This window comes from Anser cygnoides, chromosome 4 (genome assembly GCF_040182565.1).
Source record: "Anser cygnoides isolate HZ-2024a breed goose chromosome 4, Taihu_goose_T2T_genome, whole genome shotgun sequence".
Taxonomy (NCBI): domain Eukaryota; kingdom Metazoa; phylum Chordata; class Aves; order Anseriformes; family Anatidae; genus Anser; species Anser cygnoides.
This window is the reverse complement of record NC_089876.1, coordinates 19,725,040-19,752,665: the sequence shown is the minus strand read 5'-3', so window position 1 is coordinate 19,752,665 and position 27,626 is coordinate 19,725,040. Positions and strand designations below refer to the sequence as shown.

The window sequence follows — 27,626 nt, the reverse complement described above, 5'->3', positions numbered from 1 at the left end:
GACCAATTACTGCTTTGTGTTTGCACTCCAACATGATTGAGCCCTACTTGTAAGCATTTAAGATAATAATTGCATACTTCTATAAATTGCCACAGAGACAATTCAGGCATAAATAACTTTTCTTCAGCGCGTATAAAAATCTCACTTTATTTTTGCTCTTATTTGGAAACCAAGACACAGCACTGAGGACAATAGGAATTGACAAAAACAAGAATTGAAGTCCCTGTCTAAAAATGTCAGGACCTCAGTTCAAATTTTTATGCTTACATCTGCTCCTACCTGAACCAAATCTCTAGTGAAGGCAGAAAATAATTAAATGAAGCTCGTGAAGTAGCCATCCTTGAATTTTTGGCTGAAGATGAAATACCATGCATTTTTTATTATTTACTTTTCACTATTTGGGGTTAAATTAGCTTAACATTTGCAAGATGTAGGCATCACTGAATCTAAAGCAGAACCTACATCTGATTTGGCCACAGATAGCATAAACACATTTTTCTGGGGAGCAGATCTGTGTAGAAAATAAGCCAAAATATTATTAGGTCCAGTTTCACCCTATGCTGCATATAAATGATGGCACACATTAAAGGGACACAAGCTTTCCAAAGAGGTCATAATGGAGACATTTCAGTGTTCATGCATCATTGTTCCAAATTCATTTCTAGTAGCATCACAACTCGTCATTTGTTGTGCTCTTTATCAGAAAAACTATGAAGATTTATGCTGCTTTATTTTTGTGCATTTCTTCTTCCTTAGAACAAAGAAACTTACAAAACATGGATGTTTTAATTTATGCAAATCTAAGATTTCCTAAAATGATGATGAGACGATTACGGTGATACAGATAATTAAATTAACCTTTCTCAATAGCCCATGAGAATGGAAAGCTAGGCTATCAAAATCGGCTTTAATTGTTTCAGGTGGATGAAAACCAACAACTCAGAACTGGCCATATAAGTCACAGTTACTGTGTGTAACACCTATACGAAATGTGCTCTACTGACAAATTCTGAAGATCGAAAAAAGATATTTTTCATAGTAATTGTTTATAAATATGGGGTTTAAACTACATTTTTGCATCTTACAAATGCCAGCTCAGAATGCGTATATCTTAACATATTATCACACTAAACACCCCGCTATTTCCAGAGAACAGAAGAATGTTTCCTTAATCTATAGCATCTCAGGAAACTAAGCCATGAAAAATTGCAAGGGAAAGCGTAACTGTGCCCCCTGGTGCGCATTAGTAACAGCATCGCACAACAGGTCTCACGTTATGTGCTTTTCTGCTGGCTTAGTTTTCAGGTTTTGAAACTTTTCATGGAATTTGCTAGCTCCAGGAATAACTTCGTACCGAGCAGCAGAAATGCGATAGAGATGAGGCAGCAAAGGGAGCTTCACCGTAGGCCAGCCTTCCAAGCTTACTGCTCGTGAGCGCTGTTTGCCCATGACACCCTCCAACCGTGCTCACAGGCACAGGAAATTAAAAAGTTGAATTCAAGCTGAAGGGAAGAAGAAAGCACAACATGCCTACAGCACACGACTCGTTCAATATCACTACCCCCAGGCCAGCAAAGTTGGGGAACGCTGCCACAGGCGGTGTTTTATGCCTTCTTTAATAAGTCTAGCATACTCTTTATTTATTTATTTTATTTAAATAGGATATCTTGAGTGAGATTTTTTATTATTATTGTTAACAACAACAATCAAGAAAAGTCTCCTAAATTCCAGAGTCATTCCAAATAACAAGGATAGTTGCAGTGACAGCCTCTGAGCTTTTATAACGCAGTGAAATAAGGTAAAGTGGGGCACCATCTGACAATGGCACTGTCTGCCCTATTCTGCTATACCCACCGATACATTCCCCAGAATAGAGATACCAAAGATCTTCGGAGAAATTTGTTCCCACTTCAGAGGCACATGACTAAACAAGTACTTAGATTAAGTCAATATTGACTGTTATGGATTGTCCCTGCTTTTAGTCAAGCTGATTCTGAGGGACCATGCAGAAGAACAGAGCACATCAGTCTGGTTGGGTACAGCACTGGAGGTCTCTTAGTTGACAAGCTAGATTCCCTTCTCACAGATAATGAAATATATATATATATTTCTAAAGTAGAAATCAAGATTTAATGGCATAAAAACCATGGGCCTGGTATGAAGCAGAAAAAAAAAAAAGGAAGGTTTCAGTGTGTAATCGGGAAATAAATTTGTTTCCTCCACTCCCCACCGCCACAGATTATTAACATTCTTGGTGAATCCAACCATGTGTGCTGCTTCAGGAGTTTTATCTGAGATATGCAGACCCACAGAAACCCAAGTTATCCATGCCAGATAGGCTGGTTTCAGGGCTGACACCAGGCTGTTTTCTTTCAAGCTCCTCCGGTTTCACTTTCCCCATTCCAGGGCCAGCAACCTTTAAAGAGGTAGGGGAGATGGTGGAATTCAAAACGATAAAAAACCCTAAAGCTTACAGGGGAAAAATTAGCAAGGCAGCAAGACCTAGGTCTGCAGAAGGGCAGACGGAGCCTCATTGCCAGAACTGGAGGAGCCTGGAAGAAGTTCAGCCATCCTGAGTATCAGGAAAGATAGGCTTCTTTGCTGTCTAAAATACTTTCACTCCAATTACTATGAACAAACACCACTTTAAGAATTTGTTCAGAGGAAGGGCATGGAAATATTTTTTTCTAAGCAGATCTTGAAATGCTTGTTTGTTTTGTTTTTCCAGGTTGATTCAAGAACTAGCGTAGACCTCTGTGTGAAACGTCAGGTATTCACGTGTATTACTCAGCAGACTTCAGAAATCCTGCAGAACTGCTGTACTGAAATGCAAGTAAATTGGTATTGAACTACCTCTAGAGCAGCTTAAACTCCTATTTCAAAGTGTGATGGAGAGAGTTTTAGCATATTGAACAAACTTTATAAAACCCATTCTTGTGCTGCTTGCAGGAAAAAAAAATACAAATTATTCCCTGCAGCCAGAAAGTCAGTTCTGATAAGAGTTTTATGTAGCTAAGCACATTTTAAGATGGAATAGCCTTCTTTCCATATAATTTTCTATTTCTCCCCATTCTCCCACCACCCCAAACATCCATTTTTAAGCGAATTGAGAGAAGTGGTTTTCCCATGAACTGGATAAAAAAAAAAATCATCATTACAATTCTGCTAAGTACGACTGTGTGCAAGAACGCATTTCTCAGCCAGGAAAAAGTTCTTGTGAGAACTAAAATTGTGAAACTGTTTAGCTTTCAGGTAGCATCTTCATATAAATTGCCTTACTTTAAAAAATGAATCTTTATCTTCAGAAAATCCAGTCTGTAAATGACATGTTCAAGGACATCCAATCCCCTCTTGCCACAATAATCCTTCTTTTTCATGACCCTTCAGTTCCCAGCACGTGCCACCCACCCAGTCTCAACTTGGCTGTTCTCAATTGTTAACGATGGTCTAGTGTTAATTATTCTTCAAAAACAGAAGAATGGTGCATCTGCATGGATTTTGAAATGTTATTAGGTGGAAGGCAATCCTTCTCTCCTAACATCTTACTAGGTTTAGGTTGAAGCTAAATGACGTCTTATATCACAGCTGGCATTTCTTAAGCAAATCCTTTGACTCCTCTCCTCCTTAAGAGGGAAAGGAAGCGCTAGATATGCCCTTCAACAATTTCTTCTTTATTTATCCCCAGAGGCTGGTCTTCTCTGTTTTACCTTCCCTAAAAGAGTTGTAAATTGAGATACACTGTAATTACCGTAAACCTGCAATCTGAAACAAGAAACAAATCCTATTCTCACTTTTCTTTAAAGCTAAACCCTCTCTTAAAATGCAAGCAGACACAGCCATCTGCTCTCTTTTCTCTGAGTGCAAAAAATTCAGCTTGAAAATACACAGACTGATCAGACATTCAGGGTCTAGGCAGTATTTCCATTGTATGAAAGAAGGGCAGGCAACAGTAGCAAAATGGTGTCTTCTTCATTTAAGACATTCCTGAGAATCAACGACTTGTCAAGACTGACAGTGGTTGCAGGAGGAAGATGAGACCCTCTACTTTGAAAGGCAAAGAAAATGTATGTGGCACATATATATGAAACATATATGACACATATAGAAAATATAAGTGGCACATTTTAAGGGCAAAGCTATAAGGTAATTTTAGCAAGGGGCACATTTTAGGTAAGCCAGCAATGCTGAAATGTTATCATTAACTACACAACATTCCAGCATGCAAACTTCATTGAAACATCTTTTAATCCCAAAATATTGGAAGCTCAAGAGGAGCTAGAGAATGAACAGTACTGCGGATCTGTACAGGAACTTACCTGGCTGTGTTAAATTTAAATAAAATTTCCTCAGGAAAGCCTACCACACATCCAAGAGTTGAAAAAATATGGAATATATCAGTCCCAAAGAGGTTTCCAAGTGGTGATAAGAAGAATCAGAAATTGAGCTTTATTACAGTATCCTATGGTCACAATATTCCGTATTTGTATGTGACACGTAAGCCTGTGACAGGTTGTATAACTCTGTAATAGACGGTACAACATACCTATGAGAAATGTGGTTTCATTCCCCTCTACTGGGATGAGAACTTTTTCAGCATTTACTATATTGTGATATTCCCTTTTAATAACCGGTCATTCTCCTTGACTCTTTCTTCCCCCCAGTTCTACACTGTTTTGAGATGCAGCATAAACTATATGGCTTTTCTCAGTTAACATTTTGAAGACTACTCAACTTCAAATTATTTTTTATACCTATAAGCTGGTAATAGAACTTCTTTTGAAGTCTCTTTGTAGATCTAAAGTCATCAGACCTATAAATCATTATACTGCTTGCCCTAAAGTACTTTTAGGCAGAGATTTCTCACACCTTTCTTTCCTCTGCGGGTCATATCAGACATGTTGTTCCAACCAACCACTAAACAGACCTGTGCTTCTCTTAAAGTATGCTTTCCATGGAAAACAAAGCTTCAATTTGAGAGGAAGAAAGGAAGGGAAAAAAAAAAGAAAAAAGGGGGAAAAAGAAAAAAAAAAACAAGGACTCTGAAAACTGACTTTTCTCTTTTGATGAAAATGTAAAGTATATGAGCAAATACCTTTTGCTAAGTTGACTCCAACCCTCACCAGGCTTCCTGGATGGCCTCTGCAGCAGTGCCGCAGCAAGGCTGCTCACTGAGGTGGGCAGTAGTAAGGCACTGCATGCTGCTTTCAAGAGGCAAGGCAAATCACTGCAATCAGTGTGTTTGGTTGATGTCTGAAACGGTACTGCTAAAGCAAAATGAGGGGGGGAATTGATAAAGAGAAAGGTCAGGACACAGATGTTTCTTAGAGAAGCAAAGACAAAAAACAAGTTTGTTGCTCCTATTTCTTAGTGTCTTATTAACAAGAGTGAAATAGATACCAATCCTGTTTGAAGTTTGTTTAAATAAAGTTGTGTAATGCTTGGTAAGATAACAGGTGTAAAGGTTTCACTTCAGCTTTCTAGAGGATAAAACACATTCAAAGTCAAAACCCTTTTGTAAGATAGCTTCATTAACACTCAAAAGATGTAAAAAACATGAAATTCTTCTAGCACAGAGAGCAGCTATGAACGTAGTAACCCTCACTTCCTGAGCATCACATTATGTTACTTGATAGCAACTCCCTCTGGAAAAGACATTAAACCATATTAACATAGAGCTTCCCACTTCAGAGAACAGAATCTCCTCCTGGTGACTGGAGCAAACAAGAAGAAAAATGATGTCTCGAAAGGTGACCTCCGAACACTTTTATAGAGAGGCAATAATATAAACCTATTCTCCCAAAATAGAACATTGCAAGAATTACAGTAACAAGCTAAAGGCTATTAGTTCAATTGTCCTATAGCAAGGAGAAAGCATTTTGTTTAAGAAACTATGAATTAAGAAATATGATTACATTAAGCAGAATTCAGTCCTGTATGACCTTTCCCATTGACAACATGGCATGAGTAATCTGTAGAAACACTAGTCTTGTCATGCCAAGCAGTGCATAGCAGCATTAATGCTGTAGACCTTCAAAGCTCCCTAATGATAAATGGTAACGTTGCAGTGGTGCTAGTTAGCATGCAGAGTGCCAAAATCCCTTGAGAGATAAAATATTCCCACAAATACATATCACTCATTACAGCTTTGTAAGGTAAACACAACAGATTTCTTACAAACAAGTTGAGCAATTGAAGGCAGCCTTCAATTTTATTCAGTAATCGGGTTGACATTTTTTAGAAGCATTAAGAGTACAAATTCGTACAGTTTTTAGTCAATAAAAAGCTGCTTTTATAGCCCATAGAAATGCTAAACTTGTAGGCTTTGAGGATTTATACATAAAATCGAAGCTCAAAAACAGGCAAACTATTCTTTCATTCCTCTTTAAAAATACTGGAGCCTTTGAGTCAAGCTAACTTACATATTTTTCAAAAATTCAAATATTCACATTTTCCTAAAACTTTTACGTCAAAAATATAGTTTATAGACTTCCTTTCCCTTTTCACAATCAAAAAAAAAATATATCAGCATAATGTTTTTCTCATTATTTGATGTTTTTCCAGAACAAAGAACCCTGTTAGGGACGGTGGGTGCGGCCTCCTCAGGCTGCTCTGGCGCAGGCCCCTTCTGCTAGGCCCAGTGCCCAGGGTCTCTGCCCGGGCTGGGGATGTGGCTGCTGCTTTCCCCTCTGCAGGTTCACCCAGCTGAGCATGCCCTGGAGACACGCAGAAACACAGCCTGCATCCACAAACAGACACGGAGGGCATGCTGACATGGCTGGTCACAGACCGCCACCGACAAGTCGCTGTCTTCAACAGCACCCACGCACAGGACTGCCATAAAAGAAGCACCACCAGCCAGGCCCCCTTCCTTCCTCCTCAGCTGGCAGAGACAGCACACACAGGTGCAGGCACACGCTCAACATTCACCGGGTTACCAGCACACACACATTCCCAGATCCCCATGTACCAGCACGGCCCATCCAACAGCCCTGCCCAGGTCCCCAGCCCTCTCACGCGCCCAGCAGGCCTTCACTCACCTGCTGCTCCAGCTGGAGGTTTGCTGGCAGATGACAGGCTCACCAGGTTTGGGGAGATGCACACACTCTTTCCCCCAGCAGCTGATGGGGGGCACGCACTGTTCCTGCCCCAGGGGTTTGGGCACCAAGTCCCCAGTAAGTCCCGCAAAGCTCCAGTAGCTGGGACCAGGACCCCCACCGGCTGCAGGGCACCTACACCCCTGGTCTGACTGCAGTCGCAAGCCCCAGATCCACTCACACCAGACCCCACTAGCTGACACCTTGTCCTTGCAGCACTCGCATACACAGGTGAACAAGATTTAAAAAGGATTTTGTAAGAGGCTAGGACAGACTGCTGTGATCAGGCACAGGACTCAGGTAAGAGCACTGACTGGCCCCATTTTACATATTACCAGCCCCTTTTACACCCCTTTCTGTCCACTCCCCCTTTGTTCCTCCCTAAGCCCCTTCCCTTGCACATTGCCCCATAAGTTTGCATAGCTCCATAAATCCTTGCAGCACCCTAGAGCCTCAGGTTTCATCCTTATCACCTGAAAAGTTTGCCTGCAGTTTGCTGATAGCCCATCAATTATTTTGTTCCTTGTCTTCATCCATGCTATGTTTTTCTGACAGGTCTATGTCTATTTCGGTTACTGCTTCCCACTTTTTCTTAGCATCCTATTTGACAAGGTCTTAGATTGGATAATCTTAAAAAAATAAAATTTAAAAAAAAAAATCCCATACTCCACATACCTTTACAGATTTCTGATTAATGTTATGTGATAAAGTAAAATACACTTCAAAAGTATCAACAGACGAGTTGCCATTGGTGTTTTGCACCTTCTGCGTTTGCTTCAGGTATGCTCAGGCAAACACTGTATTAATTGTGTAGTACTGAAAAGTTACACCCAGTGTGAGTAAAGGGTGAGTTCAATTCAAAATACAGGGCAGACAGTACTGCAACAGGCCAACACTAGAGAAAAACAAGTCAAGACAGTCCACAAACCAAAGGCAAGCATTTAGCCCATGATTGTACTTTCTGTAGAATTACATATTGGCATAACACTTGGAACTGTTGGAAAGATGAACTCTTCCCCCAACCTCAGTCCTTCCCAGGAAACTATACACGTGGCAGTTCATGCACACTCCCCAAAACATGCTCCCAGTATCAGTGTTATCGTAGCAATTATACTTTACAAAATATTCTGCAGCTTCTAATTGAGTCATGCAGCATTCATGAAGAAAACAATTTTTTCTCTCAAAAACACAGCTTATGAATCCTACCTGCTTACTGATAAAGCTGACACTATTGGAAAAATAAAGCAACTGATTTAGGAAGCAAGAATTATTCACAACGAGGAGTTACACATCATTAACCATTTTTTGTTTCTTAGTCTGTTCTTCACATAATATAGATAGAACAACTCTGCCACCTAGAGTAAAATCTAGGACCAAGATGAAAAGATTTGGTGAACACTTACTATCTGCTTGACTAATTTGAAATGGAAGAGATACCTTCGGTGGCAGATAACTAAATGCAAATATTGTAGTTGTGGTTTTGTTTTGTTTTTAATCATGCTTAAAAAATGCTTAGTAGGCTGCTCATTATCAAAATCAGCAGCATTGCCAGAGAACTAGGCAAAATATATAAATACAGTTGAGATCATTTACATTTTTATTGGCCCTTTCATTACAAACATGTCCAAATATTTCCAAGATTTCACAGAGTAGTTATCCATTTCCCCATACAAATGGGATAGAATTCTCTTCACAGGATTTTAAATTACAAATTGGTTTATTTGTGCAAATTGAGAAATTGTAACCCAATTTAACATAAAAATGGTTCCAGTTCATATATGTATCACATTTCCAAATATCTCTATTCCTCAGGAATAAAAAAAATCTGCTGCCAGTGGATATGCAAAACACTGTCCATCAGTTGGGAGGGGAAAAGGGAGGACACGGCAAAGCAAAGCAATTCCTTACACAGATATATATTTTTTTTAATTTATATAAAACCTTGGAATTTTAGCATCTTATTAAATGAATTAATGCATCTGACTCCAGTTCTGTAGCTCACAAGGGTGAAGAACTGGTCTCTCCTTGGATATGAACCTATTGTTTTAAAGATTCAGATAAATTTAAAGCAATAAATCATCTTATTCTGGGAGCTGAAAGGACATACTCTTAGCTCTTCCACGAACAGTTATGTCAAAGTACCAAATAGTGCATAATATTTTTTCCTCTGGTGACCAAAATACATTTATCATCATGGTAGATGGAGATTTACTTCCAACTAAACAGAGTAAATATATGATTTCTTTTCCTCTATGTTCTCTCTCTCAGGCAGAGAAGAACAACACCCTTAGGAGTGTTTGCAGGGTTAATCCCCAGCTCACCAAGCACTGGTTGAAAAGGTAGGGACAAGAATTCCCTTCAGAGGCAGGTACTCGATGCAGCTTCTGGGTTGCAAGATCTTTAAAATATTTGTTGCTTGAAGCCAGGAGGGTTTGTCTGATAAAGCATCTGTCTTTTTCACGGTTCTTTTCCTTAAACACCTGCTATTCCTGGAGACTAGATAGTGAGATAGCTGGACCTTGACATGACTTATCACAGCCATCCTCATAGAGTTGCTTTTGTGATAGGAAAAGCACCAAGAAGGAGTTGCTGACGGAATTAAAAATAGCCTGTGTTTATTGTCAATAATATGTTGCACCGGATGCACATAGTACACCTCATCTGAGGACCTAAGTGTTCTGCAAACAGTAATTAAGCTCTGCATGCTGATATGATTCACTGAATGCTATTATCATACCCAAGGAACGCAGGAAAGAAAGGCATTAAAGCAGAGTATGGGGAAGCAAGCCCTTGAAAGAACAATGTCTCCGGTTCCATTCAAATCACATCAGCATACATACATCCCAGAACAGAGCAATTAAAAATTAAGGATTACTCAAAACAGAGCATTTCATTTTTATATGGTTTATGAAGCATGGATACTTTTCAGAGTAGTAGTTTCTTCTGAGCATTTTTTCTTGCCACTTGTGGGACTATATATTAACATTTCCCCATCCAATTGTTTGTTTACTCTCATCTCTTCTCACTACTTCTCTTCTTACATTCACCTGTCTGTTCAAATCTGCTAGTCTTGTCCTACTTCCAATCATTTGCCGTCTGAGCATCACAGTTTCTCCAAACACCCTATCCCTCACGTTCTTTCACTTGACCGTTCTTCCAGTAGTCAATGAACATTTTCCCCTCTCAACCTTTGCCACATTTCTTAACGGTGCAGTGCAGTTTGGGCTTGCTGGGGAGCTGACTGCTTACTATTGTTAAAAACAGGGTGTAAAAAGGTCTTAGCAATAGAGAGCAGCAACCGATATCCCTTGTCTTCCAGTACTTCCTTTCTTCTCATCGCCAAAGCAGAGAAAAAGTGAAGAGCATTTCCTTAAAGTTTCAATAACTTTTTTGTGTTGTGGTAGTAGTATTCTGTAGTATTGGTCATGGTATCAACAGGAAATTAGTATGACTGCCTCTCTGCCTGTACACTAACACTGTCAGCACACAGAGCAAACAGTAAAAATTAGAGGTCTGCATGCAGTTGTAGGGCTCCATGCCCCCAGTGAGATGTGGCGAGAGAGCTCACACAGCTCAAGTGCTGTGAAGGGTGGGTATGGTGAATTATCACAGTTCATCAGTGTCCAGAAGGACAAGGAGAAAGATCCAAGGAATTACAGACCACTTGACCTTACCTCCAACCATGACAAGGTGATGGATCAAATCATCCTGGAAGCCATTTCCAAAAGTGATTGGTCAGCAGGAATTTACAAAACAGGAATCATGCCTGAACAGGCTGCTAACTGAATGAAGGGTGCAGTGGAGTGCACAATGAAGCGATGAGTGCAGTGGGTGAGCAGAGAGCAGCAGATATGGTTTATCTCAACTTCAGCAAGGCTTTTGACTGCCTCCTATAATGTTCTTATACACGTACTGACAAAATACAGACTAGATAAATTGGCAGTAAAGCAGACTGAAAACTGACTGAACTGCCAAGCTCAACAAGTTGTGATCAGCAGCACAAAGTCCAGCTGAAGACCAGTAACTAGTGGCACACACTTGGGGCTGATAACTGGGGCCCAATTCTGCTTAAACTCTTCATTAATGACCTGGGTAACAGGATAGAGCACACCATCAAGTTGGCAGATGATATGGGAATGAGGAGGAGCAGCTGATACACTGGAGAGCATGCAGCCATTCATAGGGACCTCAACAGCCTGGAGAAATGAGCTAACAGGAACTTTGTGAAGCTCAGCAAAGGAAAACGCCAAGTTGTGCACCGGGGGATGAGCAACGCCATGCACGAGCACAGGGTGGGGACCAACTGGAAGGAAAGCAGCCCTGCAGAAAAAGGCTGGAGGATCCCGGTAGACAAGAAATTGAACATGAGCCAGCAACGTACCCTTGAAACAAAGGCCAGCCGCCTCCTAGGCTGCACTAGGAATATCATTGCCAAAAGGCAATGGGGAGTAATACTTCCACTCCACTCAGTGCCGTTGGTATGTCACACTGTAAGTGCTGTGACCAGTACTGGGCTCCCCAGTACAAGAGAGAGATGGACATAATGGAACAGCTCCAGCAAGGGACCGTGTTTATGACTGCAAGACAGGAGCAACTTTCATCACTATATTTCAGGCTCAGAGAGCTGGAATTGTTTAGCCTATAGATGAGAAGGCTCAGAGAATTTTGTCGATGTGCATCAGTATCTGGTGAGAGCAAGAATAAAAGACTAAGCCAGACTCTTCACAGTGGTACACAGTAAAAAGACACAAGGAAATGGCCGTAACTTCAAGTGAGAAATTCCATCCAAGAATTTTTTATTTTTCCTTAACTGAGGCTGATCACACACAGGACAGGTTGCCCAGAGAGGCTGTGGAGTCCTCAGCTGTAAAGACACTCAAAACCAAACTGAGCACAGCCCTAAGAGCCTGCTGTGGGAAACAGCAATTTGAAAAAAGGGCCATCGTGTTAGACAGTCTCTTCCAATCTTAGCAGTTCTGTGCTTTTGTGATCCATGTTCTAGTGAGTGAATAAAGGTTTAAAAAAGGGAGGGGAGGGACATTTTCCCTCAGTACACTTCAAAATCAACATATGGAAGGAGATCAGCCCAACATTCTCAGAAAACATATGCTATCTGCAATCCACTAGCAGGTTAATCAGACATCTCGATAATTCTGAAATTCTAGGTGGGCTCATTGAACATGCATATCAAACAAGTCAAGCTGCAAGGCTCTCCTCCTGCAAAGGAAACAAACTCCAGAAACAGGGAATCTGCTTTAGCAGTGTACATGTCCATGCCTTCAGCTAATGAGCAGCAATGTCAGGATAAGCCTGTGCATTCCTTTCTATTACTCCATTAATTTACAGTGGTTTTCAAAATAACTAGCAATACATCTGTGAAATAGATACAGAGCACTGTTGAAAGTTTTTGTAACAGTTCCATGCCACTTTACATTCTCAGATTTCCTTTCCTTCCCCCATCATCTGTCACTTTCTGAAACTCCCTGTTTAAGATGAAGAAAGGTCAAACCCACTTGTTATTTTTATACTCTTTCCTAGCTTTTCATTTTACTTTCCACTTTTTTTTTTTTGAAAATGAATAGATTAGTGTGTCCTGAAAGACAGAGTAGAGTCTCATGTAGCTTTGAAAATCAAGGCTTCTTTGCAGGAGGAAACTCTCAGAAGAGTTTCATCCCTTAATCCAGTGAATTACTAATACCTAGAACTCAGAATAGCACTTTCAATTAACAGAAGCTTAACATTTATTCAACCCCCTGCAGGAAGCAAGTCACTATTACCTTTATTTTACAGAACAATTGAAGTGTTTTAATTAAAACTCACAAAGCAAATGAGCAACAGTAAGAACTAGATTTGAACCTCCCATGTGAAGCTTAATCGAAATGTATTACGCTATTTACTTGCATTCATTAAAGCAAAGATCCAAAGGTACTACCTGTGTTGATAGTTACCTTTGAAGGACCAGAAAACAACAGAAATCTTCCACTTCAAAGTGACAGACAAAACAACAGAATTTTTCCACTTGAAAGCCGCGTTGCTGTCCTAAGGTGTTAGTGGGAATTTATTCTAAACTTTAGCCATACACCTTACATATACATATGTACGTCAATGCCCACATTGTTAGCTGATGTAGAGTCCAAAGCGGGCAACATGAATTTCTCGTAAGGAAGTCTTCTTCCCCCCCCCCACCTTATTACTGTAAGATTTGCTGTGCTAGGTAGTAGCTATTTCATTAGACTGAACCCAGAGGAACTGCTCTGGGTTGTGTCCTATCAAGTAAGGGCCTCAAAATGGACAAAGCAGAAGCAGTTGCAGTCTACACAGGGTGATCAAATACAGACTTGAAGTACACGAGGAAAGCTCAGCTGGGGCTGGCTGCTGTTGAAAGCAAAGGAACCAAGTCCCACTGGTTCATTAAAAGCAGCTTTGTAAGACCTGTAGTTTTGTAGGGTATTTGCAGAGTACTCGTTACCACATCCAGTGAAAATGGCTGCATAAAGATTCATGAAGCTAACCTGTTGACAGTTGTGAGCAAGATATTACAGCTGTATTTTACCACTGGAAAACAGAAATTAAGGAGAACACTATACTACTTCATTTTCACTAAGCACAATGAGCAAATGATTTGCAATGGTGCAAAGCACGTGTAACAGTAAGGCATATCCTTATGCTATAAAGACATGCAGTCATATACATGACACCATTTTCTCTGCATTTGCAGAATCCAGTTTTATGGTGCTGTGGAGGGAAAGTAAACAAAACTTCAGTAATTAAGGTCTTGTCACACTTCCAGCATTACTCAGCAAAAATTTGCTAGTTTCAGCTGACCATGTAATGCTAGCAGAGATGGGGCAGAAATGTAGTAGAAGTGATAGTAATTAAAAGTCTTCCAATAAGATAATTTGGAAAAATAAATGACCAAGGTAACTTGCATGAGTTATAGTTTGAAGCTGGCAAGTTAATGGGGCACTATTTAAGTGCTTCAAGTGAATAGGGTACTATTCAAAAACAATTTAAAAACGAGTGTTGGCAAATCCTTCTGGTGTCCATACAATTAAGCTATGGAAATTCAAGGAGGCATCTGATTTTAGATTTACAATCCAGCAGCAGCATTTCACTGAAAACTAATACTGATTCAGTTTTTCAATTCCTGACTGTCCTATTCTTCCATCTCTGAATTCTTCATTGCTTCCACTAACTACAGCCTGCGGTGGAGTATTGATCAAATCAGGTGTCCATTGCTGTTGCAAACCACTACAAACATCACAGCTTCAATGACAACAGGAGGCCACTAAGAATTTAGTGATCTCCTCAAAGCAATTAATCACCCTGCACAAGCTGAGGGTAGCTCCTAACACAGTTACCAGGAGCTTTAAACTATTACAGCTGCTGCGAGAAATAGACACACCATGCAAAGACTGGGAATGACAAAGTCAAGAAGCCCCATTCACCACATGGCTTCACATTGGTTTTGTTTGAATTTGGGAAGTCATACCTCAAAGGTCAATAGGTTCAATCTAAGAAGCAGAGTCTGTGACTGCAACTGTCTAGGAACTAATGCATTGGGAACAGCTATTTTCAAGTAGTAAGGACAGTCAAATTTTAGTGTTATATTATTTCCTATTAGGCTTTTCTCTGCTTAGTTTACTTTTAGAATTTCTGGTTTTATTTCAGACTCAGAGAAGCCTCTTATTAATATGCAACTGACTTGTTCCTTCCTCCATAGCTAGGTGACCTAAGAGCGAAGTGAAATTCTCTCATCTGCTTATTCCTTGCATGGAAAAGCATGGACACACAGATTTCCCTAAAGTCTTCCGTAGACGAATTTTGAATGTGATATATCCTGAACACAGCACTAAAACAGTGATTCAACACTGTAAAACCCTCAAGAAAGAAAAAAATAGAAACAGCTAGTGTTTCAGAAGAGTTCGGGCTGCATTTAAGTGAAGGAGCTATTTGTTCAACTTCCAAGCTTTTCTGTTCAAATGAATGTTTGACTTCTCCCAGACTGGGAATATAGTAAGAAATAAAAGGCCTTTTCATAAACAGCTAGGAAATTGAGCTGCCTGCCTAGTTTATATAACTCTTTGTAAAGAAGCCATCCTCAAATGTGCATACTAATTTTCCCTTGTGAAAAGGAGCAGCAATAATAACCAACAAGTTGAACGTTAGCATATTTGCGACCTAGCTGTCAAATCAAAATGTGTGAATTACAGTGCTGCCTTCTCCATTGATGTTCAGAATTTAACATATGCCAGCTTACACAGTTCTTGGAGATGAAGATCATCCTTAAAGGGATGGAAAACATACGCCCCTTTCTCCCTGTGGAACAAAAGAAGAAAATTAACGTTCGGTTGTAATGCAACAAAATCAATCACAGCTCTTTGATAATAGGTTTGTTGGAGCTCCCTTGGAAAATAGGACTCTTGGGTATTCTTAACTACAGCAGATACAGATCCAAAATAGCCTTTGCAGTTGCAGCTAATTCATGCCAAGGAAGGTTGATTTATTTCCATACAAATCTCAGAACAATTTTGTTCCACAGGAATACTGAAATATCTGGCAGAAGCCAAAAAGCCAAGATGATCGTCTGATCCAAAGGGATCACAAAGATGATCGGAGGGCTGGAGCAAGTCTCCTATGAAGACAGGCAGTTAGAGTTCAGATAATTTGGCCTAGAAAAGAGAAGGTTCTGGGGAAACCTTATAGCAGTACTTAAAGGGATCCTAGAGGAAAGATAGGGATAGACCCTTTATCAGGGAATACAGTGATAGGACAAGGGGTAACAGTTTTAAACTAAAAGAGGGTACATTTAGATTAGATATTAAGAAGAAATTATTTGCGTTGAGGATGGTGAAGCACTGGAACAGAAGCCCTGGATGACCCATCCCTGGAAATGTTCAAGGCCAGGTTGGGTGGGGCTTTGGAGCCAAGTGTTTTTGAAGAGTATATACTAAATCCCTCAACATGACTGATTCAAGAAGAGCAAAATTAGCTTTTAAGAGAAATTAGTGTCATGGCAGCTAACGATCACCTTGCACAATCGCCATTTTTTATATACCCAGTTCCAATCCCGACATCTTACATGTTCAAGCAGCTGAACACCGAGTTCTCACTTGGACTGCCAAGTCTCTTTCACGAGTAATGAATTACATCCAGAGCATTCTAGGGATCGAGTAGTTGACATTTCTAACTTACATTTATCAAAACCAATCACCTAATCACTCATCTACACTTCTTTATATTTGTCTTGTTTACACTGAATTTCCAATATGTCTTTTGCTTCCTTTGCTTACATTTCATCTTTTCCATCATTAACGAAGTTCAATACCGATAAACCTAACATGGAACCATGGTGCCTTCACTGTTCCTATCAGCTATACGAGCATATTACTTTACTCCTTTTAGTGTCTTAACTCTTGGCATCTATGTCATGAACAATTTTTTTGGTAGCCCTTTGTAAGAGGAAATTATGTTCTCCTTTATTCACTACTTTGGGATGTTGAAGGACAGAGTAATATTGATTTTCCTGTTCAAAAAATAACCTGAGTCAGCTGAAGTAAGTAGATCTACTTCAAGGCTTCCTCCTATACTGTCATGTTTTAGATAGAAAACATTTCAATATTTTGGTGAGAACTGTTTCCACTCCCTACAGAGTCTCAACAAAACTAACGTGCTTGTCTATGGCTAATATTAGCAATATATGCACTGAGTAGGCACAGCAGTCGGCTCAGACTGTGGCCTCTAGCAAAGCCCAATAGCTCTGGCTAGACCTGCCAGGAATCTTAAAATGAAGTATTCCACGCTCCACAAAACAAAATTCCAATAAAAACTTAGAACTTTTCAAAAAAAATCTTGGGTTTGCCTGTAGTTTGATGAAATACACTGACAAGAGCAAAGCAGCAGAGGTATCCCAGGCCTTGCTTAGGCAACAGAGGTTGCAGAAGGTACACACTTAAGGGGATAAATTGCACTCCAGAGACTCTTCTTTGCATTACACAAGAAAAAAGTCAGTTTTGCTACAAAACAACTTCACGTTGAGATAATGATGGATTGAGCAGCTTATCAAAAGAAATCAAGCTTACTGATACACAGCTTGCTGCTGTATTTGGTTACTTTACGCTAGAAAACTCATCTTTAAATGATGTATTCTTTCCTCTTTGAAGTTTCATAGCTGAAGCTGGTTGTTCTTTTTACTTCTAATTAAATTTGGAGTTCTTGCTGTTTACGAATCCAAACACACACAAAGCAGAAACGCTACAGCTAAAGCACACCTTTGAACAATTCATTGTGGACTTATTAATGGAAGTTTTTTTTAGGAAGTGCGATAAGCCTCATGAGAAGTCTACTTTCAGAGGACCTTTGCTTGTTACATACTGGTGACTCATTAATTTTCATCAACTTTCTCCAAGACTTGGTGTTTTCTTTCTTATGTCTCTGCTGCTTCTTCAGTCCCAAACAGAAATTAATCAAAATCTCTGGCAACGTAAACTACAGCTATCCAAGCTTTTATCTACTTTAACTAGACAACAGCAGGCTAAAAAAAAAGAACATGCTTTAAACACCACAAGATCTGGTGTGTTTTATTCTGTACCCATCTATCTTGAAGCATTTCTGGCAGATAACGTTGGATATACATACCATTGGAGACAGACAAATAAAACATCCCAAATAACATTCATTCTTTTCATCTACTTCCTCTAAAAATACTAGAAAAAGATTAACGTATTTTATATTTGGAGCAGAAAACAGAATGGATTTTTTTCCCCAAACCAGTATTTTTATTCACAATCCTCTTCAGGATTTTGCCTCTGAACCCTTAAAAGAGGATTTTTATCATGACACTAGAAGGGGGTAAGAAAAAAAAAATAGTTCTTCAGCAATTAAAAAGTTTGTATTCAAACGTCCCTTGCATACAACTCATCTTCCCAATGATTCCTCTAGATTGCATTTCAGAGCACAGGTAAATTGTGGTATACAGCTTCTCCTGACCCCCTGTCTCCAGCCTTTCTTCACCCACCTGTGTATTCACACACCTTCACCCACACGTGGTAACTGTGGCATACAACTTCTAGAATATTTTCATATCACTAAGCTTTCCCTGTATAAAACCAGTACTAATGACAGAAGTTATAGAATGAGTAGATTTAAATAAAATGTATGGAACAAACGGAAATCCAGTATGAGATTCTGAAGATATTTCTGGAATGCTTTCAGCCACTCCTTGAATACAGAAGACCCCTGGCCTTCACCTCACTAAGGCTGAGCAGGATACTGCAGACGTTCGCAAGCAATGCCAGCACCCAGTGGAACTGTTAAAACTGTCAGTTTAAAAGCTTAAATTTGACAGGGTCAGGAAATGGACTTTAATTCTGTAGTAATCAAAAGTAGTTCATCTAGAATGAAAGAAATCTAACTTCAGTGACTGGATCCCAGCCTGCTGAAACTGGTCATTATCCAAAGCTCAGCACTATCATCCCATGGGATTAGAATGCTCTGTGGTCCACTTGCCTGGGTGCCAAATTTAACAGCTAAAAAAAAAAGACATTTTTTACAGCCTATGCTAAAATAAGTTCATTCACAACTTGCCAGAGAAATGAATGGTCGGTCCCCAACAGAAAGTAATTTAGCTCTCTAAAGATGCAGAGTTGATTCATATATGAAGTTTAACCAAAGATACTAAGGACAAAGTGAAGTGAAGCCAATGACCATCTCACACACCACCACATCATTGCTTCTGAAGTGGGCTGTATTGGACTACAACTGGGAATAACTTATAGTTTTGCTTTCCAATAACCCGTTTCTCTCCAGGGAAGAAAATTTATTTTGCACTATAAGTTGTCTGAACACCATCACACTGTTTCCATGGTCCCTCACCTGTATTGTCATTCACCTGCTTATCTCACTGCAATTTTAACACCTTCAGATAGGTGGGACTTTAGATGTAAGGCATTCAGTTTGCAGCAGTGGTTACAAGACAATTCATTTTAAAAAAAACTGTTCTTGTGCTTCTTCTCAGAGTTGTGAAGAGTTAGCAACGTAAGGAATATTAAACAGTAAGAACTTTTAAGAGAGCCTAAGGATTCTCAAACTACTCCTTACGATCAAAATCACAAGGCACCATACCAATAGTTAATTGGAAAGGCTTTTCACTTTGTTCAGAAGAAACACCCCACTCCCCCCCAAATCCTAAATCTTCATAGTATGAAACAACTTACAAAGTCAAAGGATCTTTCAAGCAAGAGCCCTAAGACTCAGCATTTCCAAGCCTAACTGTAGCACCCTATCTGCCCAAAGTGTCTCCACCTTCCTCTTCCCAGTACAATTGATATCAAATTTAATGATAACATGGTAAGCAAAGAAATACTGGCCAGACTCCTAAGCATAACAAAAAAAAATTCTCAAGTTTTTAAAAAAATAAAAAAATCAAAGTTTATATACTCTGGGAAAAGTCTAAAGTGAATTAGCATTACATAACATTTTCACTAACACAGTTTCACTTTTCAAAACGGAAATCAGATTTATTCAACATTAAGTGTAACAACACATCAGAAATCAATATCCACTTATAAAATAAAGCAAAATAACATGAATAAACACAGGAAAATACTGTCTGAGACTCTCCAAGCAGGACATTTCTCATAAGACTCACAGGAAAAAAAAAGATTTCATATGCAAACAGACTCAATTCCCAAAAACTCAGTTTTTTCCAGTTGTAAAGCAATATATAGCCAATGGGAGGTAAACTAGAAAGGGGAATGAAATGCATCATGCTGTACAACACCAAAGAAATACTCCAATTGCATCTGTGTACAGCATTAACAACATGCAGTAGATGAAGTTAAAAGCAAGTACATTGTGTATATATTAGAGAGACAGAAACTGGTCGGTCTCAGGGCTTTGTTTCTTATTTTAGTTCGGCTAATGAAAACAAACAGCAGCTAAGAGCAAGTAGAGGAAGAGCAGAATCTGCGTGGAGGACAACATAACTTCCCAGAACAGTAAAGCATTTTAAGAAAGATTTAGATTGTGCACTTGTTTACTTGTCTTGGTCCTCTTCTTGCTATGTCATTGAAAAACAACCTATATCCAATGATGGGCTTTATGCAAGTATCTACAGTTTTATAAAGCTGTAATTAAAAAAAACAATGCAAATCACTCATTCTGCTAGTCTTTTCAGTCAGGCATTAATATGCTGAACGCTCACTACTAAATGTTTGTGTGTTTTTTTTTTTTAAATTGAAAATAAAAGCAGGGAAAAACATCTCCCAAATAGCCTTGCTAAAATGTGGGGTTAAATGTAATTATTTTTGTTGCTTGCAGGAGTGCAGTATGAAAACACATGATATCCAATTCATTTCATTAAGAACTATTTAAACAAGTCCTTTAAACCACAAGCTGGGATGTTTTTTGTTCAAGTCAGTCCATAACCTGGCAGATTTCTCCCACCCCAACACCAATTTTTAAACAAACCCCTAAGATCTCCCATGGCTTAGGTCAGCTATTGAAAAGCAAGCAAGCAAAGCGCACATGCAAGTTATTAGAATTAGCCAAATATAATTAACTACAGAGTTTCAAGCAGTAAGTACATCTACACTCCCCTGGGGAGACTCAGTCCTACTGGGAGATGGATTTCAAAGCTGAGAAAAGAACACAGGTTACCCGGTTCACTCCAGTTCTCTGCCTTCCACCTGAAGACCTCCAGGAACCTGTTCTACCATCTAACAAGCTAGTACAAATATTCAAGATGATTGTTTCTGCAGAAGACCACTTTTAATTAATTCCAGTAAGAACGGGCTGATGGCTGACAACTGGCCAACCTTTGTCAGGACTAGACATACTGACCTTAAACAAATTCAAGTCTGAAAATAATTGGGCAGCTTCAAGTTAAGATACAAAACAAAGGAGAATTTAAGAAGGATAACTTCACCACTCATACAGAAATTGCACCGGTCAATGCCGTACCTAGCTCAACTGAAGTACAGCAGCATTTTTACAACTATATCCAACCATGACTTAGTCTTTAAAAGCAGTAACTATTCTATCACTTATCTATTAGTAATTAACAATTACTAATTAAAAAAATGTATTCTAAACAAACATTAATCAAGTATCAGTACCTGTATTTATTTTGTAACAGTAGAGGGATCACAAAGAACTGAGCTGAATTAAAGTAAAAGGAATGTAAAGGAGAAAGAGTTAATTCAGATTTCTTCAACACATACTAAACCAAAATCAGCTTTAAGACACACTACTGAAATCATTATCTGAAACAGCTCTGAGCTCTGGCAATCACAAGTTAGTGCTATAACTACCAAATTTAATGCTGGATTGAAAATAGAATGGAAATGTCAAGTCAATGCCCTGCAAATTTCTACAGAAGAAAGGTTAATTCTTGGACAAAGTCACTGATCCAAAAGTTTTGAGATTGAATGTACCTCTCATCTCCAGCAATATAAATTGTGAGCATTATTTAGTCTTCTGACTTAGAAGCAGGTGATATACCTTGGCACTCTTTTTCATCCTATGCAATGAGCAAAAGGAATTTTTTTCCCCCCTGTGCTGCCCTTAACATCTGAGGCCAACCTAACCATTTTTCATTTCAGAGAGGCATCGAATACACAGAGCACACACTCCAGATTTGGTAAGCATGGGACTCGCAGTTAGAGAGCAAAAAATGGAATGCATCCGTTTTATTGCTGAAAGACAGCAGATTGGTGAGTGCTGCCATCTCGCTTAAGCGATGTCAGATGCAAGAGCAACTGGGAATAACAGTTTAAAGTTGTTTTAATTTATACGAATCATTACATTCTGTTTATGCAAGAAAGGACTAAGTGGAATTTCAGACCAGCACCATCTCAAAAAGGGCTTGAAGGGAAAGCCATCTAATGAAAATGTGTACGACACTGTTGAATTGGCACTATAGCCTCAAAAGAACTGTTACCTAAACATTTACATGCTATCAAGCACACAAACACTACAGGCAAAAGCCTTTTTTGGTTATTGGTTATACCAAAAAGTCAGTGTTTAAGAGTTACTAGCAGAAAAGTTTACCAGCACTTGAAATCAAACAGCCTTAGAGGCTTAACCATTATTCAATGGAGATGCAATACCCAGGATTAAAATGCTTAGAGAAATTCTGAGCAAGCTGTGTTTCAAACACACATCACTTCAGTCAGTGCAACCGGAACAGATGAGAAAACCTCGTTCATCATACTTAACATATTGTACAAGGAGATAAGCAAGTAGTAAAGAGGTCCAAGAACCAGTGATTCCTCTATTTAGCTTCAAAAAAAAAGTTAAACACTCAGGTTTATTTACATTCTTCTCCCTTTCTTGTAAGTAAATGGAAAATAAATGCTTCTTTGCATACATTATAAAATTAAGGTAGTAATCCTTCTTCAGTAATGTATCTTGGAAATGGAATAAAACTATCCTGAAGCTCTAAAAGCTGGAGGTATGAGAAATGCTAATTAGGGTTCTCTCTCCTCTGCACATTCCTTTCCCACAGGTTGAGAAGCAAAAGGGCAAAATACTGTAAGCTTAATTTCTAATTGTCTTTGTAGGCTTTTAGTCAGTCACAAAATTAATGCCTAACTCAAGCTTGCATCCATACATATCACAAACCGAAGTCTTCTTGGGTTCACCATCTCCAAGGCTTCCAGATGAGGAAGGATCATTATAACCTTGACTATGATGGAGAAGCTTCCCTGTTTCAGCAAATTGTCCATCAGAAAGCAATCTGCTGCCTAGGTATCAGTGAAGTGGGGAAAGAAAAATGTACTGATATGCCTGGAACTGCACATACGCAGCTTTAAATTCCATCACTGACCACAGAAAATGAATCAACTGCTTTAATCTCAAGGTTCACAATAGTCTAGTCAAAAGCATTCCCCACACAATCAGGAATAACTTTCCTACATTTTTTCATATTATTAGGGAAGAGAAAAATCCCAGTCTTCAGAAAGAACTAGCGAAAAGTTTGGTTCTAGAAGGTTGGGAGTTCGTTGGGTTTTGCCCCTTTTTTTAATTGTCGGTACACTTCTTGATATAGAATCACATTCTTGACATTTCTTCCTCTTTCAGGTGAAAGACTTAAATACTTAAGAGGATTTTCCCTGAAGAGGTTACCATTTAGGCAGTGTCTACAAAGGGGCCCCTGTGCTGACAAATGATTCTTTAACAATATATTTAAAGAAAGATCCTTATCTTCTGAAAATGTACTGAAGAATTTAAAATAAAACATGTATTTTGGCTATAAAAGCTCAAAAAAAGTACTCTGACCACAACCATTCTGAGTTTAGGGCTTAGGAAGTCCTGAGCTGCTAAGCAATGACAACACTAGATCGTCTCAGATTAACATCTTACAGAAATCCTCGTGGACAGTGACTGCCAACTGGTTCAACTTGCATTAAGCAAACAGAGGAAAAACTTGGAGGACCTTATAAAGCACATCATCTCCTGAGATGTTGACATATGCCAGGTACTTCAGCATTAATGCTGGAGTTGATGTCTACCAGTGAGGATCTATCCTGGTATCAGTGATCTCTACATACATTTCCTTCTTATTTCCTTTCTCTACCTTACCAAAAATGGGTAGAAGCCAAATGATTTTATTTTTTTTTTAGTAGACAAGGAAGATGCTAAAGGTTTGAAGACAAACACTTCTACAGTAGCCATAATAGCAGCAATGCAAGTCACTTAGATTGTGGACAAATTAAGGTGGCAAAATGTATAAGGATTCTATTAAAATAATGAAAAAAGCTCTTTGAACTTAAAACCAATTACAGTTTATGCTCCAACATCCACTACTCACCACTTCTGATCGTATTAACTTAAGCTTTTAGTTCTATTGTATTTATTAAGTAGCAGCTATAAAGTTACAGGACAGCTGGTGATAAACTGAGTGTTGAGAGCAGTCTGTGCTCCAAAAGTTTGCCACTATAAAGCCAAAACCTATCACTATGATAATTTCATTTGTTTGTACAATGCTATCTTTTTTCCCTAGAAGCTGGTTAAATTGTGTATTTCACAAAAGATACTTAACACTTTAAAAATTCACAGCTAATGAAGAACTTACCGCTGCCTCTGTTTCAGTTTTTGTTACTACAGAACACTGGATTTGTCTGTTTTGGCTTCTCTGTATTTGAGCTTGCATGACTTTGATGTCAGGATTAAGAAAGTGCTGTCCTCCCTCTCCTCAGTACCAATCTTTTTTTTCCTCCATGTGTACATATTTACTCTCCAGTATCAAAAAGCTGCTTTATCTTCTTTGGTAATGATAGAGACAGAACTCCTCAAATGTTACACCGCAAGATCTACTATCCAGCCCCAGACCTTAAACTCAATTATTGCTATAGCCTTCTTAAATGCAGACATCAAAATTGAACATTTTTGGTAGTATTCTTTTCTGTGCTGTTGTGGAGCCAAAAGAAGTGCCTTAGTTTTATGCATTTCCCCTTTGTACAGGTTTAAAGTACTTCATCAGGCTTTTAACTACAACTCTGAAGTCTCAGCAGTGAGGTGGTTCTCTGGCACAAGTCTTTTTGCATAGCTGCCTTTGGACAGTCTAACATGTACAGAGTGCACAATCTTAGTTTATAGACACCATTGCTACCTTGTGATCACTACTTCCGCAGCCACAGTTGTTCAATGATGATTCAGAGAATGGGACAATATAATTTCATTACTTACTATTCCACCAATTTGTCTCTTCTCCAAACTTTAGCAAATCTTTTATTTGCCCTATGCTTATTTATATAGATGACGCTCATTTATTTTCATACAGTAAAAAAAATCTGATTAATTCTGTAAGAGAACAGGAAGAATCCAATGTTCCAGGACTTTTAAAGGTACTTGCATAGGTAGCGTCTCCATCTCTTCTTCTAACCCTCCTCCTCTAACCATTTACTAGCCACAGTAAATGCTTCTGTTAACATCACCACCACTTATTGAGGACAGAACTGACACATCGTTTATGTACAATGGAACCTAAATAGAAAATTATAGAAAAACATGTATCATTTAAATTTCAATTAGCTACAGGTTTTGTTGAAGGCTCCTTACTAGCAAAAAAAGATTAGGCAATCAGTGAATTAATTCTTTCATACAGTACAGCATGTACATATTGGCGAGGAATGAGCCCCTGATCACAGGCTGCTGGCAGTGGCACCTGTTACTGAGGCAACTAGCATACCCCTATGGAAGAGCTGAAACTATTTAGTCATTGCTGGGTAAATTGCTTGTGTTCATTAGAGCAAGAAGTATTTCTTTGGAATGTACCTCAAAATAAATTCCTGCTCAGTATTAACATTTTCAGACAAACTGAATAAAAGGCACTGTTACTCAAGCAGTACATTTGTTGTCTCCAACTGTTGGAAAAAAAAATGGTTTTCAAGCAACTAGCAACTGTTGCCCTAAGAAGGCTTCCTTATTATCTCTTAGTAATTTCATCTCTCCATATAAAAGCTCAACAAAAACTGTTTTTTTCCGAAGCATGTCGAGTCTCACCTTTATAGCTATCTTTATATCTAAAATTATGAGTTAGTATAACAGTATGCATTATAAAATTATACCATTTACTTCAGACATGTCTGAACAGCTAAATCTTCAAACTATACAAAAATAAAGTGTATGAAATCTTACAAAAGGAGGACATTAAGACATTAATAGCTAATCCAAAAAATATAACAATAACTTATACACAGCAGTAAGCATAAGCAATGTAGCCTACAACAGCTTTCAATAAACAGGACTTCTGAAACGAGCATCAGCTAAAATTGGAACATTCCCAAGCACAATGATGTTTCCAATTTATTATCTTTACCACAGTACAAACTTTCACAAACCGAATGTCCGTTGTCTGTCAGTCTGTAAACAAAAGCTACTACCCCCACCTCCTCGTTTTAAGAGAGCGAATATTTTTAGTCCTCAGTCAAGTTTCATATCCATCACTTGCATAAGGAATCAAGAGCCTCTTCTCTTGTTAAATTACATTTTATATATATATATATATTTATCATACAGCCTGCAGTGAAGTGAAATCACAGTGAAAGTCCTGGGAAAAACATGATCTTTACAGCAGGACTTGAACCATTCTAATAATAAATGCATCTAACAAAGCTTCCCATAATAAAAGCGTGGCATTTCCATTTCCAGAAATCAAGTCAATTAGAAATTCTAGGTTCTACTTAAAAACCCCAAAGATCTAAAAGTGAAAAGATTCATCTTCTCAAATACAAGTCTTTCAGTTTCACTTGCAGAGAGACTTTTCCAGTCTGTAAAACAGTAGTGCAATTCAATTAGTTCTTTTATTTTTCTTGAAGTCCAGTAGGTAAATGTTGTAGCTCTATGGAAAGATAGGAAGATGCTCTGGTAAACAAGAAACTTTGGCAAGCCCAGGAGGGCTTACTAGTTCATTAAAGCTTGGAAGTCCAAAGTGGCTTAAAAAAGGTTTATGAATAAACTAAAAAAAGAGAAATAAATAGGCAGAAATGAATGTAAACTGTCTGAAATTTTTAATGATTTCTCATTGACAGCTGGCACAAACTTTGACAGCAGAGTCAGTTAAATAGAATCCACCTACAGAGTATTCCATTAGCGCACCCAGTCTGGAAGGCTCAAATGGAATTACATTCCTAAAGATTTAAAAAACAGTACTTATAACATTACTACAAGGCTTCTTCTGCCCACCTCACTTACACTTCTTCTTAAAGAGGCTTTTTATTTTTGATGGCTTTTTGTTTTTTTCACCGTTTTGGTACAGGTCCTGCGGGATGCTACTTATCCTAGGGACAGAAGAAGCTTCGTGGCTGGGTTTACTGTCACTACTGGCTGAAGAACATGAGGTGTGCCGAGGCTTTACGACTGGGATCCCACTTGAAAGCTGGTTCATGCTGCAGGACTTCTCCAGGATTCCATTATAAACTTTGCTTGCAGGACTAAAAATCATGCTCTTAGTTTCTGCCATGCCTACACAGTCAGGAGAACCCCTGGATATATCTGCAGTTAGAGAAGAGGAGTCTCCTGTAGATGATTCCTCCAGTGAGAGTTCTTCCCGGGATACTTTCTGAGGAGAAAGCGTCTGGTACATCTCAAGACTAGATGGAGGAGACTGCTTCCTTCCAACGGATGAATTTAAGGAGTCACATTCTGAACCTGCTTCCTGTACTTCCCTGAGTCAGAGCAAACAAAGGAGAAAAGAATGAAACTATTATTTCCACCGTGCAATTAAAAGGAAATTTAGAATCAATAATATCAGTCTAAAAGCACCACCCACTTTTCCTTAGTAGTTAATTAACAAAAACATTAAGTCCAACATTTTAACTTACAACTTGCATTATATCATTTCATTACCTAAACTTAAAATAATTACTTTCTGCAATTTCATTTTTGTGGGCAGCAGGATCTGCCCAGAATCAGTCATTTGCATCTCACTTCAAAGAACAAAAACTATCTTTCTGGCACGTGAAGTCAGAAAAGTTATGAAATGAAAGGAGGAGATTTAAGTCTATCATATACAAAAAGTTTCTTCAG

The 27,626-nt window shown here is 38.8% G+C and overlaps 1 protein-coding gene and 1 long non-coding RNA gene across 7 annotated transcripts in view; both read right to left on the bottom strand.

Moving 5' to 3' along the window:
- Window positions 1-9,673, bottom strand: part of LOC106033716 (uncharacterized) — a 278,677-nt gene extending 269,004 nt beyond the window's left edge. For both annotated transcript variants that reach the window (XR_010830990.1, XR_010830992.1), the window contains exon 1: window positions 7,038-9,673. This is a non-coding gene — a long non-coding RNA (uncharacterized lncRNA). The remainder of the gene's footprint in view (window positions 1-7,037) is intronic.
- A 13,421-nt stretch (window positions 9,674-23,094) lies between these two features.
- The window catches only part of STIM2 (stromal interaction molecule 2), a 66,022-nt gene continuing 61,490 nt past the window's right edge, over window positions 23,095-27,626 (bottom strand). For 3 of the 5 annotated variants that reach the window (XM_066995735.1, XM_066995736.1, XM_066995737.1), the window contains one exon: window positions 23,095-27,265. In XM_066995735.1, coding sequence (XP_066851836.1) covers window positions 26,785-27,265 — 481 coding nt within the window. In that variant the 3' untranslated portion in view covers window positions 23,095-26,784. The remainder of the gene's footprint in view (window positions 27,266-27,626) is intronic. The other 2 variants (XM_066995738.1, XM_066995739.1) reach the window with 1 other exon arrangement.